Source organism: Gavia stellata, chromosome 17 (assembly GCF_030936135.1).
Source record: "Gavia stellata isolate bGavSte3 chromosome 17, bGavSte3.hap2, whole genome shotgun sequence".
Taxonomy (NCBI): Eukaryota; Metazoa; Chordata; class Aves; order Gaviiformes; family Gaviidae; genus Gavia; species Gavia stellata.
Window position 1 is genome coordinate 13,508,322 of NC_082610.1, and position 13,666 is coordinate 13,521,987.

Genomic DNA, 13,666 nt, shown 5'->3' on the forward strand with positions numbered 1-13,666 from the left:
ATGATAGATAAAACATCATCGTTGGCTGAAGGAAGTGCTGCAGAGAAGAGTTGCCACAAAGGCAAGAAAAAGCCATGGAATACTGATGTTCAAGGATGTGGCGCCGTAAAACCCATCTCCCGCACCAAAGCTGTTTTCCTCCATCTGCACTTTAAAAATCTGAGTAGAAAGCTTTTAAGCATTATATCGCCCACGAACATGTCGTTCCAGTTTTTGTAATGTGAATCAGAGAGTACCAGAGAAGGTGAGATCACGTTTCAAAAAATTTGTAGGTCCCTTCTTGATACTCAAACTATGGCTACATAAAACAATCCTGGTGTTATCCGGAAGTCTGTGTTTGAAAAGATCAGATGAATGAAAAATAGGAAGTGTATTATTTTGCCTTCTATATTAGTTGTTAAAACTAATGGTGTTCCTGAGCATGGAACATTACTAGCGCATTGTTTAACTGAGAAGGAAATCCTGAAGAACAACAAATCCAGTACTGAGGCCTGTATTTTAAATTGGTAAAGATTTGTTTAAAGTCTTATGGTATAAAACACATTAAAACCAGTAACACTCTAGGAATTGTTACTCTAGTGTGGCAGATAGTTGTGTTTAAGTACATAGTATTTATTTTCCCGTTGTTACCGATGTTTAATGAAATGACCAAGCTTCCACATTTTCCTAAATTCTGCTCGAAATCCTACTTTCGCTGCAGATGGTAGAGGGAAGCGGAAGCAAGCCGTGCCTGTAATTCAGCTGCAGCAGTACTTAACGCTGCCTGCCCACGGGTAAGGGCCGCGGTCCCGCGCTGCCCCTGTGCCGTTGCCCGGCCAGCGCGCCGCAGGCGCGGGGAGGGCCCGGCAGGGAGCTGCAGCAGGTAGCTGGTGCGGCGGCAGCAGCCCACGGCCCGGTGTGTCCCCTCTGGAAGCCGCGGGTGACCGGAGAGCTACCGGCGAGCTGTGCCGGCGCTGCGGCGTGAGCGACCACAGGGAACGGCGGAGCGCCGCGCTTCCACACCGCTCACGCTTCAGATACCGCCTGAACCTCCGCCGAGGCGGCAGTCGGCTCGTCCTGACTGGCTGCCGGCGCCCGACTCGCCCGCGGGGCCTCTGCTCGCCTTTAAAATCGCGTTGCTCCCCCCCCCCTCCGCCGAGCCAGGCTCCCCAGCCCCTCACAGCCAGTAACGGGCGCCCTCGCCGCGCGGCCGATCTCGCGAGACTCAGCCCCCGCCCCGGGCGCCTCAGCGAAGCTTCGCGAGAGCTTGGCCCCGCCCGGCCCCCACTTCCGCCCCCGCCGTCCCTTTCCCTGCTCTCGCGAGCGCCGCCCTCTTTCTCTTCTCTCGCGCACGCTGACAAGATGGTGGGTGCCGCCGCCGGGGCTGCGCCGGGCCGGGCCGGGTCGGGTCGGGTCGGGCTGGGGGGCCCGCGGCCGCGGCCTCTCGCTCCCACGGCGGGACGTGGCTGGGGAGTAGCGGGGCGGGGGGGGGGGGGGGGGGAAGGCGCTTCTCCGAGCCCGCGGCCTGCTGAGGGCGCGGCGGGGGAGAGCGGTGCGGGGAGGCCGCTTGGGCCTTCGCTCGGTGGGCCTGGGCCGCCATGGCGCCCGGCTGCGCGGCCGCCGGGGGGACTGCGGCCTCGGAGCAGCGCCGGCCCCGGTGGAGGGCGGGTGGTAGTCCGGCCTCTTGCTGCCCGTTTTGCTCATAGCAGCTTTCCTGCAGCCTTCCAGACTAAGGAAGACCCGGAAGCTGAGAGGACACGTTAGTCACGGCCACGGCCGCGTTGGTGAGTGGAAGGACGGCTGCTGGTGGGCTGAGGCCCTTCAGTGAGTGCGTGCGCGTCGGTACCCCTCCAATACTGAGGGGACGCTGCTGTTTTTCACACGTTGCAGAAAAACGCGACTGGGGGCGCAGGGTCCTGCGCACACTGGGTAGTAGTGAGCCGTACTGAAGGCTGCAGCGTGTGTGGGTGATGCTCGCGCTGGGGGGGCAGATGCCACAGTGATGGGCTGATCAGAAGCCTTGCACATTCTTCTAGTCTTCACTGGATTTGTAACTTGGCTTCAGTAGCGCTCAGGTGATAGGTACTGGTTGTGTGGTATCTTAAGGACACGGCGCAGTGCTGTGTCCCTTGTAACTCTTTGGCCATGCCTCCCTGTGCTTGTCACCCCACTTGTGCTAGCACTGGTGTCTGCTTGTACTCCTGTAAGCTAACCAGCTAACCAGAGGCATGCTACGGTTATTTTTTTTTCTCCTGTAGGGTTAGTTTTTAGTTGGCTCAAGTTGCTGAATTGAGATGAATTCAGAAGAGGGAATAGAATCAGAATAATTGGCTTAAATTGATGTTGAACTTACATCTAAGCTCAAGTATTGTATGTAGTAGTCTTAGTGTAACAAACTTAATTTTTTCTTTTTAGGCAAACACAGGAAACATCCTGGAGGGCGTGGTAATGCTGGTGGTATGCACCATCACAGGATTAACTTTGATAAATAGTAAGCTAACATTTTAAATATATACTAGCAAAATGTATGTTTCTGAAGTAGCAACAACTAACTTTTATATGCGAATAAACAAAATTCCCTGCAGTCCTCTGTGTTTTTTCCTCTAACGTGAAGTGTGGCATTACATTCAACTGATGGGGCCATTTACCCTAAAATCAAAGGCCTTTTCACTTAAACCACGCATCTTTAAGAGTTCAGTGCAGCTTTTGGTAAACTTGACCAAACTTGCCTGTTACAGTGTGGTTCCTGCTTAACAACACACACACAAAATGTTATGTTAAATCCAAACTGCATCCTGTTTAGCTGCATACTGTAAAGGTAAGGGATGTTGTCTTTACTTATTGCCGAGACTAGAGTCACATCTGGATGCTGCCTGTTGTCCTGGTGTGCTAGAGTACTCGGACAGAAACCACTAATCTATATTCACTGGCTGTGACGGTTCTTGACTCAGTCAGTCACCAGGTTAGTGACAGGAGCGCTGAAACTCCTCAGGCAGTGCAGCCCTCCCTGGATTCATGGAGTTGGGGTTGCCCTGGAAATACAGGGCTGGACCAGACTCACCAATGAGCAGGATTGAAAGTATTATGTGACATTTTATTACTTTGTTCAAGAAAAGATGCTTGTTTCAGTGTTGATTTGTAGTCCTCCCTGTTTGGGATGAATTAAAAATATGATCTAATGAGGAATGTGTTTCTTTCACAGTCACCCTGGTTACTTTGGAAAAGTAGGCATGAGACACTATCACTTGAAGAGAAACCAGAAGTTCTGTCCTACTGTCAATTTGGATAAACTGTGGACACTTGTCAGTGAACAGACAAGGCTCAATTATGCAAAAAACGAGGCTGGACTGGCCCCAGTCATTGATGTTGTGCGCTCAGTAAGTTTCTGCTCATGTTCAAACCTGCAGTTCCTGGTCGCTTCACGTGTAACTTAGCTTTCTGTATCCAAGTAGGAAAATGGTGAACTGCAAATAAGCTGCAGTGCTTGAATATTTGTGAACTTCTCAGGACAAATATCTTGGCATATAAGTAGTTACACATGTACTTACGCTGTTACGCTTTTTCCTATAAGAACTTTTTCTCATAGTTGTGTGTGACTGTGGACAGGGACTTCCTTTATTTTGGAAGGTGGTGAAAGATTACTTGTTTAAAATGTTACTGAAAGCATGTATAAAAACATGGCAGAGCTAGCCTCATTTATATAAAGTCACTTCTCTAATACCGAGACTAGAGTCACATCTTAACATGTTTGATTGTCTTGGTGTGCTATAGTTCTCGGACATAAACATCTGATCCCTATTCACTGGCTGCGATGTCTCGTATCTCAGCCAGCCACCGAATCAGTGACACTAACTGGTCTGCCAAGTGGGTATGTTCTGCGTCCCAAATTATGATACCTGTGTTGGCCAGTTATGCCACTTCTTACAAGCAATGATGTCAACGGCTGTAGTATTAATGGACCTTGTGCCATGATTGTCCTTTTAATGTAAAGGACAGGAATGAAATGAGAGGATTGCAGTGGTAGAGAACAGCTATTGCTGCAAAAGCTTCAGTTGTACATTTAAGACATGCAGAAGAGTCCTCTGCTGTGTTCAGAAGTACCAGACTGTCCTACAGGTAAAGAGCACCGACGAGAAGTCATTGGGCAATAGATAGTCTTGGAAGTGCAGCCAACTGCTCTCTGCTTCGTGAAAGTGGGGAAAGGTTGGGGACTTCTTTACCAGATTTCACAGTGTTTTCTGTATATGGAGTGTGGGGAAAAAGAATCCAGCTTCTAAATTAGCTCCATTTTTCTCTGAACAAACGCAACTACACTCAGTCACGCAGGGTATTTTTCTTTCGTTCCTACCAGTTTTATATTGGAGACAGACACTGAATGAGGTCATGGTGATCATGGTTTTGGTTTTAACTGGTGCATGCTAAAAGACAGGTCTGAATGCCTGCAAGCTGATTACAAACACTTAATGGGTTTTTTTAATCTTTCTAGGGCTACTACAAAGTGCTGGGCAAGGGGAAGCTGCCCAAGCAGCCTGTAATTGTGAAAGCAAAGTTCTTCAGTAGAAGAGCAGAGGAGAAGATCAAAGAAGTTGGTGGTGCCTGTGTGCTTGTGGCATAAAAGCCTTTGTTTTATTCAAATTTTTTGAATAAAGGCAATATGTAAAATGTGCTGATTTACAGAATTTTCTGCATTTTTTTTTCCTGACTTGTACAGACACTGTTCACACTAAAGTCTTGTCTGCTTAGTTATTTCTGGCAGTTTTTGATTAGTGGTTTGACTGCTCACTATCTTTTGAAATTGCCTGGCTACAGTGACCAGCATTTGGCACGTACAGGAACCTCATTTTGTCTACGGGGTAGCAAAATAGATAGGTTCTTCCTGTATTTGTGCAGCTCTTTCAGCTGGTGATCTTCTTTACAGCTGTCTGTGAAAAGGTGACTTCATGTTCTATTGATGGAGATTTTTGTACACTAAAGTGACATCTAGGTGAAGTCTGTGGGGATACTGCCTTGGCCTGTTGCTTAAGGACTGAACTAATACAGCAACTGTTCATGAACTTTTGCAATTGATACCCTACTCAAGTATGGTACACAATTCCTGAAGTTACCGTGTGTGGGATAGAAATGGTGCCAGCTAGCTTCAGCCTTCCTTACAGCTAGTATAAAGCAGTGCTACAGCTCTAGAACTGCACTATACGAGTTTCTGATGTACTTGGCTTAAAATGACTGCATAAAATATTGCTTGCTTAGTTGTAACATCAAAATAAGCCAATGCAAGGCTTGACTCTGCATGCTGAATCAGAATCTTTATCTAATTGTAAAAATCAATTACTTAAAGCTACTGAGCTAGCTCTTGTTTTAAGTGTCAGACCAAAAGCATAGAGACACTGTCACTGATTATTTTTTTTTTTTATGGTCACTGCTAGAAGTCTTGAATTATTGCCAATGGTTGAAAATTACTTTCTAGTACATGTGATATGATTTGTGATAAGATCCTAATTAATGAACTCCTAACCTAGTGTTTGGCAATAATTAAATTTAGAGGGCTTTTAGGGTAAAGCTGACATGCCTTGCTTTGATAAAATAGTTCATCTTAGCCAGTGGTACTGCTAGTTGTGAAGAACTGTAACTTAAAAGAACAGTTTGTAAAATACTGAGGTAAGAGTATGGGAACTTTCTCTCCACTGCTGGGACCACTGTCTCCTAATATGCAATGCTATTTATCCACTGCCAAAGCGAAGTAGTTTCAATCCTCAAAAGCAAGTTGTGCAGTACTGCAAAGTAAGGAATGTGGTTACTCTCTCATGTCAGTAACCTGATTGCTGACCAGATCATGAAGACAGTGAAAGGCTCTATTTACACTGAAGCACCCTGTGCACACATGACAACAGGCAAGTGACGCTAGCTCGCTGGCATACGTAGCAGACACCACTCTCAATTCTTTGCTATTTAATGCCTTAATATATTATTTCTTAAGTAATTCTTTCGTATTTTGTATGTCTTACTTTTGAGTACAAAAAGTTCTTTGTGAGAAGCGTGCAGGCCCCACCAGCTCTGGTCTCTGCTCCACTGAAGGCCAGCTTGGGTATTTTGTGTGGGGTTTGGGGTTTTGGCATAGCTGAGCCTCGTCTGTAACGTACAGCACTGCGGCTGGGATAGGACTTGTCCTTCCTTGGTGCCTGCCTGTGCCTTGTGCCGACTCCTGAAATAACGGCCTGGAGGAATAAATCAAACTTTGGTTTTGAGATGGAGCTGTGAATCGAGTTTTGTCTCCGCACAGCCATTTTCCCAGCTGACTGCCAGCAGCGGGGCCGGGGCCGCTCCTGCCACGCCATCCAGCTGTCGGGCACCGCTGGCGCAGCCCAGCCAGCCATCCGTCGGGCTGCCCAGCAAGCGGGGGTGGCTGCCGGGGGGCGCCGTACCGGGGAAGGAGGCGCCGGGAGCGGCCGGCCCTGCCGAGCGCTCCGGGGAGCGGCGCTGGGCCGGCTGGCCCTCGCCATGGCAACGGCGTCCCGCACCCGCCGCCTGGCGGCCCCTCGGGGAGGTCGCTGACGTGCCGCGGCCCCGCTCCGAGCCCAGCCGCTGGGTCCCGCCTTAGTCCCGCCCCCCCAGCTGTCACTCATGGCCGTTGGGCGCGCGGGGGCGGCAGTTGGGCGCGCGGGGGGCGGCCGTTGGGCGCGCGCGCTCCCCTCACAACCACCGCCGCCCTGGAGTCGTGCTGCCTCAGGGTAGCTAGCGGGCGGCACAGCGGGCATCGGCACCGGCAGCGGCGCCGGTGCGGTGCCTGGGTCTCGGTTCTTCGCGCCGGAGGGGTTTTGAGGGGCTCGGGCAGGCTCTGCCGCCCGCTCGCCATTCCGCCGTTTCTGAGGGTAAAACACTGGCGGGGGGTATTTCCCAGGTGTAAGAGGGCTGAGTGACCACAAACAAGCGACATTTACCGGCTTAACGAGAAGCTCCTGTGAGGGCTTACAGGAAACCCTCGGGATGGCTCTCCACGATGTCCGAATAAAGGATTTCCTGTACAAAAACAGGAAAAATGAAGACGCTAAATGAAGATCAACTAACTTCTTAAATGTAAAATGTCTTCCTTTTTATTTGTTTGGGGTTTTTCTTAACTGATAAACATGCTTTGGTAGATGGGGATATTTTTATTTTTATTTGGTGTTTTCTGAATTCTTGGCAACTTACAATACTGCTAATGCAGCAATTATAGACAAAGCTGGTAAAGTTGATGTTACAACATTTGAAAATGCTGTAATGAGCCTCGTGTAGCAACATCCACATGTAATGGAGGGAAGAAGATAAAAAAAAAATCATCTGATCAAATCTGAGAAAAAGGAACACAGGAAATCGAAAGACTTGCATAGCAAGTTTATCCCTAAAATACAGAAATTATAAAGTTATGAGAGTGTGTAATTACAAACAACTCTTGTATGAAACGTATCAATGCTTTACTGGAAGTTCCAGTCCTGTGGTATCTGGATGCTTCCCTGCGATTTGCACTGGGGTGGCCATTGCCTTCCCGAGGCCACGACTGATCTTTTGGTCCTGAGGCAGCCCCCCAGCACAATGCCTTTCCTTTGCCCTCACCTGGGCTGACACACCAACAGCCCAGCACTTTTCTTCCTGTTCCAGGTGCGACACAGCCTGCCAGCTGCCTCCCCAGCTCTTCCTGTCTGCCTTCATCCATTTGTCCTGCGTCCTGCCTCATTACCCTCACCACACATCTCCAAATGCAATTAAGTTTATTTTCTTTGTAATCACTCCTGCTGGACTTGGAGTTTCCCATCACTGTAGGCAAGTGACTGGTAATGTAGCTGCCTGACTGCTGATTTGCATACCTGTCTCAGCAGGAAATTTTAACACTTTTTATCACTCTCATCCTTCCCCCTGCTACAACAAAACTTGTATGTAGTTTCATGTGTTATGCAAAACACATAAATTAAAATGTATGGTAACCCGCTTCTCATTCAGCGGCAGATTTGGCCTTTATGGTGATACAGCACTTCCCAGCATTAGGCTTTGTTTGCACTGATTCTCTGTGCATGGATGCTTTGGTCCTGGGCTGTGGTTTCTCTGTCTAAACAATGTGGTAGTCTAAGACCTCAACTTCCTACTGCAGAAATCACATGTTTTTGTAGGTGCTGGTTTGTCTTAGCAACAGTAGTTGCAAGAAACTAGAGATGGAGCGAGCTGAGAAGCTGTACTGCTCTAATGACATTTGCCTCTGAAAGTTGGTTGATGAAGATGCACTGTAAAAAGTAAGCTCATTTAATAAGCGCTGGTATAATGTTTATTAGTTAAACCACAGGTACAATTAGTACAGCTCATTTCTAGAGGGATCTCTAGTTTTGAAATGACAATCATAAGTTTTAGTGGTAGGTTTGAATTTGTCTAAGTGAATTCAGTAAAGTTAGTGGATATTTACCTATTTTCATTTGTTCCTAGAATGGATCTTGGCTATGAAATATGACGCAGACTTTAACATATGGTCCATTTTTTCCAAAATATTTTAAATAGCAATGACTTCATGATGCAACACTTAAAAAATTTCTGGTTGTGAATTTCTGAAACAGTCGTAATTTTTTTGCATTGTAGAAAAAAAAAAAAAGACCCGCTTACTAACCATCTCCGCTGGAATCTGCCCCGAGACAGAATCCCTCGAGAAAATACATAGCCCTAAGATTAGAGCTGCTGCTCTTCTGTGCTGGGGAAATCTGAAGATCACAGCTGCAAGTTACATACTGCTGGTAGCAAGGCCACCATGCCAAGGCACTGGGCAGCTACATGGGGCTCTGGCCCCAGGAGGTTCAGGTAGCTGGAAGGGTGGTTCCAGGGGAGACGAGCCTGCATTTGCTTTTTCTCCTCTGATGCAACTTGCAGAAGTTTTCCTTTGCAGGCTGTATCTGTCCAACATCTCTCCAAATCTTGGAATCAAGGATGGAACATGAACTGCAAAACTCTCAATTTACCATGGGGAGCTTAGGTTGGCAGGAGGAACACTGTCCTGCTTGTGGGAAGCACAGGTTTGGTCTATCATTTGATCTGTGGTCATTTTGACAGTTGAAATTTGATTACTGCAAAGTGCATTTTATTAAATTTCTATAAAGATTGGCAGAAGATGCTGTACGCTTACCAAGGCAGCTTTCTAACATGCATTGCTGAAATGATGGACGCATGATCAGTTATGCTTATTATTTGCTTTACCTGAAAACTATAAAATATTGAGGTGATATTGTAAAAGCAGTCAGAGAATATCGTAATTTTTATTGCAGTTTCAGTGCTTCTAGCAGGAAATGTACAGCATGTGACAATTCAGCCTGGTAGCAGCTTTGTAAGTAGATCAATAGAACAGATTACTTCAGTTGTTAGAGAAGTTGCAAGTACTATAGAGAGATAGTGGGCTCATGGTTTGTAAACCTTAAACCACACTTTCCTGCACAACAATCTGCAAAGATACTCTTTTTTGTAAAGCAGGTACGTGATTTTCAGCTGCAGGGAACTTCCTCTTTCTTCACTAGGACTAGATAAATGTTGTTTCTGAGAACGTGCATCCCGTTGTTGCCTTCTACTTTGCGCTTGAGCGATCAAGTGTTTTGTCAAGTGAAGGGGTTGTCATGAGCCATTTTGTGAGTCTTCGTGTTTTCGATGTCAAACTTCAGCCAACAGAAATGGAGACCCTGGATCTGTTGAGGAATTGTTTGGTATGCAAATGGGACCTGCGGAGGAGAGACCCCAGAATGCTACCTTGCCTTCATTCCTTCTGCAAGGACTGTCTTCCGGATTTGATTCAAGGCTATAGCTGTATTCCCACTGAGTATGAAGTTCTATATGAAGGTAATATTTAATAATCTCTGGCTTCTGCTCTTTGTATTACAGTATTATAAAAATAGATGGATTGAGAAGTACTTTTTGTAGCCTATTCCTTTACGGTGCTACTTTAAAAGAATGAACTATGAGACTCAGGATTTGTATGGCCAGAGGGTGGATTGGGAACAAGCCTCCTTCATTATGTTTTTCATCCAACAGCAGTGTTTTGAAGAGAACTGACACAATCAAGCAACATTTAACATTTTCCAGAATAGGCTAAGTTTCAGTTACCAAGTGTGACTTTATGACTATTTGATTTGCTTAGCTTAATAAATGAATAAATGCTACAAGGTAGTTTCTAGGCTACATCTTCATCTAATCTTTTGGACATGTTGGACCTTTCTATGGTACCAGTTATGGTGATAGTTTTATTCTTCCTTCTATCCCCCTTCCTTGCATCCCCCCCAACACCAACACAAAATCATCCGGTTCTTTGTTCCTAACAGAGGTCGTAGTAATTGTTATTAGAATATGTGTATTGTGGTGCACTGAAACTCTCCTTTTATCTCATTGTAAATGTGGCTTCTACGATGTGAACCCTTCTGACTGTAGGATATACTGTAACTCACCCTAACAAGCTGGGTAAACTAGTGAAGATGAGATGCATTTTGTGACTGTGGCTTTTGAAATCCTGAAGTTATTTGTACAGTTTTTGGTAGTGATGTTAATAGAAAAAATGCAACTATTTTGGAGTAAGACAGGACTTAGAATACAGTCATTTTAACTGAATGAATCTTAATTGCCATGGGGAAGCATTCCAGACTCATTACTAATTTATAAGAAGAGCAAAGGCATGTAGATTACTTGTATTTTCACAGGCTTTGAACTTTAGATGAGTAAGAGGCATCATTTATTATCTCTTCCATAGCAGATTTTAGAAGCATGTAGGAAGAGAAGATACCTTCCCTGAGGTGCTGGTAATCTGAATTGACGAGATAACATAAACCAGACAAGTTCAGGTTTGAGAACAAATGGAAACAGTGTTAGGAGATCACTGTTGAAAGGCTAGCAAAACACAAAAGATAAAGGAGAAGGGAATAACTTAATGGCAAAGGAGAAAGGCTATTCATGCGTAGGGTACAGACAGAAAAAGACATAAAGGTAGGAGAAGACGACAAAGAGAGCAAAGCAGTCATTTCAAGTAAATGTCTCCTTAAAATTTTTAATGCCCAATCATAGTGGGCTTAAAGTCTGAGGGACCTACTTTATAATAAAATGCTGTGGGAAACAACCACTCCGTTACTTTTTATGTATCCTCATTTGACATCTAAGCCATTTCTCTCTCCTCCTTGTTTCCGTTTGCCAAGTGGAAAAGTGAATTTATACCACTAGGTGATCTTGCATGAAGTGCAGCTAGAGGGTCTCATGAGCTGTTAAAAGATTTAAGTATTTCTTCAAGCTCCTGAGTGGATTGGGAATTATTTGTCTATAGCGAGTTGGAACAAATACTATTTTTATTTCTGTATTCTTGAAGTCTCTCTGTTTACTTCCTCATTCTCTTGTAGATAGGGAATTTCTATGGGAAAGAGCGAGATTAGAGAAAAGAAATAATGAACAGTGATGACTCAGTAAATGAAGTGAGACACCAGGTGCAGAGACTGAGTTAATAAATGAGCAAGGAGAGCAGCAAAACCAAAACATCTGTGTCTCTTACTTAAGTCAATGACTGAAACTGCAACCACCATAGGTCAGCCAGGATAAATTTGTGAAGTCTTCTGATGGCATGATGCTAAACGTTGCTTGTCTCATCTGCACCGATTGCTGAGTTAAGGGTAGTACAACACGAACTCGATTTTCAGTGTTATCTTTAAGTATGATCGCATATAAGTGCCAATGATAAACTGTAAATACAAGTGCTAAACCATTTTAGCTGAGTAAACATGAAATATTGTCTGGTAGAAAAATGTGTTCCTTACTCACTGTGAATTCTTTAAGCAAAGTAGAATGGAAAAAGTGAATGTATTTCTAAGTGAAGTCAATCTGACTTTTGCTACAAAAGTATACTTGAATTTGTGGTTTTCAGTATGCTTTACTGTAAATAGTACTATACTAACATAAAGCTCTTTTCTGGTTTATTGTTGTATTAAGATTGCTGAGAAGATGGAGGTAAGTGGTCCTGATATTTGGTGGGGGTTGATGATGGAAACTTGCTTTTATACCTGTATGTGTTTAAGATGACTCATGAATGAAAGCTCTGAGATAGCCAGCGCTCTTACAGAAAAGCTGCATTCACATCAGAATTTATTCAAAGCTGTGAGAACTGAGAGTTTGGAAGTGAGTGGAAAAATAAAATTATCTTTGCGAGTTTGGCTCCTACCTATGCTTCTTATATGAAGGGTACTTTAAGATTCTCAGTCTTTCTTTGCTTTTTCTGCAGGCCAGTGTCACTTTCCTTTTTTTATTCCCTCTCTTTGTGTAGTGCAGAATCCACATTCTTCTCCTCTGCAAATCTGCATGTTGTGTGCTTCCAGTCCGTTTAGTGCATGGGAAGGAATAATTTTAATGAGAGGGATTGGGTAAGAAAAAGAGAGAGAAAATTCCCCCATATCTTGAGGTGGAAATTTCTCAGATGAGGACTTTCCCAGGCTCCTACCTGTGTGAATTGCCACTCACAATACCATGTGAAAACATACAAAGTTGGTTCTTGCATGCTGCCTTGGCTTCTTGGGTCTGGCTCTTTCTCCCTGAGTTCTGAATACATTCAAAACCAGATTCATCCTGGTTCCTGTCCTTATCCCTCCTTTCTGAATTGGAGGTGGGTGCCAAAATAAATGACCCTTTATCTGCAAATCTTCCTCTCCATAAGATGTTCAATGATTTAAATTGGTTTAGTACTTTAAATATCACCAACATACTAATTTCAAAAGTAGCTAAATGAAGACCAGTGGAGGTGCATTGTTGTGAGAAGTTCATGTTTTTGCAAGACTGTCTCAGCTCGAGGGCTGGCTTTTTTTTTTCCTTTAAAAAAAAATATCACAGGTAATCACTGCTCAAACACAGTTTAGACCCCTTAGAACAAGGCAGATTAGGGAAGATGTACTGGAACACCTTGCAGATTTCTGCTAACTGATATCAAGCCCTGGTATTATTTACATTTTGTGACTGAATTGAGTAATTTGTCTAACCTGTAAGTTACGCTTTATGTTTGTGAAATGTGATTAGTAGTTGCCCAGCTTTGTAAATTGCTTTGGGAAGTGGTAGATTTAATAGTATTGTGTTTTTGTATTGAACTTGTGTGTTGAGCTTTTTTTTCTGAAATGCTGTTTTTTAAATGTGCTTTGCTCTTTCGTGCTTCTTTAGGTTGGATAACAAAAATCACAAAAACTGACTGCATAACTTCTATCCACATTCCGTGCATAAGTCCAAAACCATCTATACTTGCACTATATTAGCTTCCCACATGCCAGGGAGGGTCTGAGATCCCCACGTAAATGCTAAGAAATGTAACAGGGTTATGTATTAGAGAAATGCGAACTGGTCAGATAAAACTAAGAGAAAACAGACTATTAAAGGGAACAAAAGTGACTTCAATTGTTGACAGATGTCGACTTGCTGCATTTTGTTTTTCCAGCTGAAAATATACAGTTCCCTTTAGCTTGTAAGGTAGGTGCTATATATAACCATGGATCCCTAATTGTGAACACTTGTTAGCGAGGCACATCCAAAACTCAGACAAGTGTTGGTCACACTTGCATTTAATGTGTTCAGAGATATCTTCAAGGGGGTTTGTTTCAAGAAAAAGATTGAGCTCTAGGACTTCTTTGGCTCTAGGCTCATTTTCAGTATGACATTTTGGCCTAAGAAGTATGGTGTACTGGCT

The 13,666-nt window shown here is 44.5% G+C and overlaps 2 protein-coding genes and 2 non-coding genes across 4 annotated transcripts in view; all 4 read left to right on the plus strand.

Annotated features, from left to right (window-relative positions):
• RPL27A (ribosomal protein L27a) lies at positions 1–4,658 on the plus strand. Its single transcript, XM_059826112.1, has 5 exons — positions 1–105; positions 1,655–1,763; positions 2,395–2,470; positions 3,182–3,356; positions 4,466–4,658. Exons 1-5 carry the CDS (start codon positions 1–3, stop codon positions 4,592–4,594), a joined length of 594 nt encoding a protein of 197 aa, XP_059682095.1. The 3' UTR covers positions 4,595–4,658.
• On the plus strand, positions 2,823–2,954 carry LOC132318567 (small nucleolar RNA SNORA3/SNORA45 family). The gene has a single exon (XR_009484342.1). It is a non-coding gene; the product is annotated as a small nucleolar RNA SNORA3/SNORA45 family (small nucleolar RNA).
• LOC132318568 (small nucleolar RNA SNORA3/SNORA45 family) lies at positions 3,699–3,830 on the plus strand. Its single transcript, XR_009484343.1, has one exon. It is a non-coding gene; the product is annotated as a small nucleolar RNA SNORA3/SNORA45 family (small nucleolar RNA).
• Positions 4,659–9,593: 4,935 nt separating the features above from the next.
• The window catches only part of TRIM66 (tripartite motif containing 66), a 50,115-nt gene continuing 46,042 nt past the window's right edge, over positions 9,594–13,666 (plus strand). The window contains exon 1 of the mRNA XM_059825998.1: positions 9,594–9,813. Coding sequence (XP_059681981.1) covers positions 9,594–9,813 — 220 coding nt within the window. The remainder of the gene's footprint in view (positions 9,814–13,666) is intronic.